This window comes from Danio aesculapii, chromosome 16, assembly GCF_903798145.1.
Source record: "Danio aesculapii chromosome 16, fDanAes4.1, whole genome shotgun sequence".
Lineage (NCBI taxonomy): Eukaryota > Metazoa > Chordata > Actinopteri > Cypriniformes > Danionidae > Danio > Danio aesculapii.
Genome location: NC_079450.1, coordinates 38563703 through 38567438, shown reverse-complemented (window position 1 = coordinate 38567438; position 3736 = coordinate 38563703). Strand labels below are relative to the sequence as shown.

Genomic DNA, 3736 nt, shown 5'->3' with positions numbered 1-3736 from the left:
TAACAAAGAATTTTTTTTAGTATTTTTAATGTTTCCAAGCAATTATATTTGATATTTGATATACCAAAACCACACACGTGCCAATTTCACATCTGTCACATCCATAATGGAGAGATGTCACATCCATAACCAAGCTTTTCCCTCATAAATGCAAAAATGTCAAATAAAATAAAATCAATCATTTTTGTTCTATAGTGAGCTAACTCTCATCCTTTTGATGAGCATTATTTCTTTTGGGTTGTGCAGTTTAATTCACAGAATTTCTACAAAGATTGTTGCACACTGTAAACAGACTTTTTTGGTCACATCCATAATGCACGTTTACTTCCATCATTTAAAGTATAAAAATTGTTTACAGATTGATGTTTTTCTGATCCTACAACTCTAGTTAGTTTGGAAAATATAAACAGATGTTTCAACAATGTTAACCTATACTTTCTATGTGAATTTATGTTTTGAGATTTTACTGCAAATGTCACATACATAATGCTGGAATTGCTCAATGATACTTTTACTGAAGTATGATTTTCCAGTACTGTTTCCATCACTGCTGAATCCATGAAAAAGATGCAGAGCCGCTATTGTGTGCACGGGAGAAAGTGAAGTCAGGTGGAGGAGGCAACTGGAGAGCAGTGAGCAAGGGAGGAGAGAAAGTGTAAAGATAAGCGCAGGAGAAAAGAATGCATGCTGAACACAGAGAAGAGGGGAGGGAAGAGAGGAGGGGCAAAGAACATGGCAAGGTTACACATGAAAACAGCAGTCTGTTTTCTTCTGTGACAGACGCAGAAAGAGAGAAGTGGAGGGAGGCTCTTATCTCCGCACCGTCACATTAAAACCATAAATTAAAAACAGAGCGGAAGAGCCGCCCGTGTGCGTGCATGATTCAGAGAGCCAGGAAAGAAACAATAAAATAAACACGGCGGATACACATTGGCAGAGTTTACAGGAGCAGCTCTGACATCAGTCAAGTGAGAGGAGGAAGAGGGGCGCAACATTGCTTCACGGAAACCGCTTTACAGTTTCACTTGCTGACACAGTTAGAAAGTAGGAAACAGAGAAACGGAAACAAGAAGGATCCTTTTAAAGCAAATTATGTTGGTCAAAGAGTACCGGATATGCATGCCGCTCACTGTGGATGAGGTAAGTAACTTTTTACATGTGTTCCATATGTTTTGGTCAGTGTGTTTTATGCTTTTCAGATGTCCGGGGTATTAGCGTGCACGTCTGTGGGCTGTTTTCCTCAATCTCCCCCTCTGCTTTTCTTTACCTAAAACGGGTCTGACCAGTTACGTCCTCTCCTTCTGAATACAGGAGTTATTCACCTTAAGGCTATAGGAACAAAACGCAAAGGCCTTTTCCTTGGATGGGGTCAGGGATTTGTTTAGTCTGTCCAGTTTAAGTCAGACAAGTCCACACGAGCACACACCTGACCTGAAAGAGTTCCTCTGAATTGGTCTATGGTCTACATCAGCGCTACTCTGCATTCTTTCCAGACAGGAGCGCCACCCACTTTTTCTGGAGAAGCTCTGCTGGGTTTTTTGAGGATCTGAAACTCAAGGTCTCTGTGAGAACGGTTGTTGGAGGGCGTTTTCGCATTAACAGATTCTTTCAAAAGAATTAGTGCTTAGATAAACAGTAGGAGCTGTGATCACTGCTGCCAAAAGTTTTTTCTTTTTTTTTTGTTATCCAGGACAATATGAGGGAAAATATGATTCATCCTTAAAAGCCTTGGAGTGTTGAAAAAAAAGAAAGCAAAGCAAAACAAAACTGAACATATGGCAGATGAGAGATCAAACGCGCTATAACAAAGAGTGACATTTAAGTGTTTGGTGTTTAGCAAAGCCATTCTCAAAGGATTTAACCTCATGGTGTTTATACTGGTTAATAATTCTTTAGAAATACTGAAATATTTATGTTTTGTTATTAATTTAATGCGATGTGGCGTTATGGAAAAGGCTATTCTCAAATAAGTCATGTGATGTATTATGTTATCACCTTTTGCTTTGAAACAAATTTACATTTACAAAAAATTTACATAATAAATAATAATGCAGTATTACGATAATGTTGTTAAAGGTGCCATAAAACGAAAATCTAGAAGCTGAATAATAAGAGTTCAGTATGTGGAAATTGCATTGTGTGAGGCTCAAACAACATGGTTTCCTCCTCCTCATGTAAATCCTGTAGGTGTAAAATCCTAGTGAAAAAACAGGCCATCCGGAACAAAACACACAGAATGCTACGGTGCACCCAGGATCATTAAAATGCATGTGTTTGATTAGATTTTGACAGGATTATAAAATTATAATTCAGCAGCACCCCAAAGAGAAATAAGTACATCACACTGTGTGAGAGAAAAGAGGTACTGACAAGCTGCAGAGCATCAGAGCAGAGCTCCTTAATATTTATGACCCTTCCAAATATGGTCAAAAACAAGCCATCTATGCTGTAAAAACTATAGGTTAATGAGCAGTTTATTATTAAAAGTCACTTTGTTAAACTGTAGAGGAGTTGAATTTTCAACAACAGAAGTCAACAGAGCAGAGATCAAGGTCCCAAAATGCAATTCACAACATGGTTTCCTCCTCCTCCTCATGTAAATCCCATGAGTGTAAAATCCCAGGGAAACAAACAGACCATCCGGAACAAAACACACAGAATGCTGCAGAGCATGCAGGATCATTAAAATGCATGTGTTTGATTGGCCACAATGTTTCATAGTGAGATTACAACAACAAATCAATGTGTACCAGTCATAGAAAACAATGTTTAGTTTTTTTAAAAGATGTGGCACAGCTCTTCAGGTCCATTTTGCGATGGGCTTTATGAAGCAGTTCTTGGCTCAGAACTTTGTATTATAAAATTTTTAATCAGCACCACCCCAAAGAGGCATAAGTAGATCACAAAATGTGTGAGAGAAAACAGGTACTGACAAGCTGCAGAGCATCAGAGCAGAGCTCATTAATATTTATATAATATTTAATAATGATAATTTCTAGGGTTATTGTTAGCATATAAAATGTTTATGCAGAATTTTTGAACTTACCTAAGCCACAAATCTACTATGTGGATATGAGAAAACAATTTAACTTATTGAATCATTGCACTTTATAGCACCATTAATATAGATTACTACTATTTGTCATGATCATTTTATCTGAAAACTGTGTTGCAAATGTTTTGTGCTGTATGGAAAAATTTTTATGTATTTTGTTTTGATTTTATCATGAGCTTGGTTTAGATAAATATATGAAACCACGTTTGTGACAAAAAATGCATACATCGAAAAAAAATGCACTGCTAATATTGCAACTATGTTCATTTATTTTATAAACGTTAACCCTAAAAACAGACCTCAACGCACTACAAAACTAAAAGGGCACAGAATATTAGAGAGTACATAAATGAGTGAAAATCAAGGAAGCAAATATTTACAGTATGTTGCGTCTCAAAAACTGACTACTGATATTTTTTTCTCTGCTTAAATTTATGAACTACTGAATGTTCTCTGCTTGAATTCAACGTATTCAACTCCATATCACTCCAATTTAAATCCCATTTCCATATCCAAGTCAAATGTGTTCAATTCACTTCACATTCCATCTCATGATCTAAAAACGAGCCATTTCTAATATCCAGAACTTGCTCGAGCTAGCTAGAAATCGAGGGCAAAAAAAAGGAGAAATGAAACATATGAGGTCACAAACAGATGTCAGCAATCTCTCTCTGTGTTTCC

General features: G+C 36.8%; 1 protein-coding gene across 1 annotated transcript in view; it reads left to right on the top strand.

Moving 5' to 3' along the window:
* Positions 1 to 752: 752 nt before the first annotated feature.
* The window catches only part of pitpnc1b (phosphatidylinositol transfer protein cytoplasmic 1b), a 29510-nt gene continuing 26526 nt past the window's right edge, over positions 753 to 3736 (top strand). The window contains exon 1 of the mRNA XM_056475230.1: positions 753 to 1140. Within this exon, the coding sequence (XP_056331205.1) occupies positions 1093 to 1140 (48 nt within the window). The 5' untranslated portion in view covers positions 753 to 1092. The remainder of the gene's footprint in view (positions 1141 to 3736) is intronic.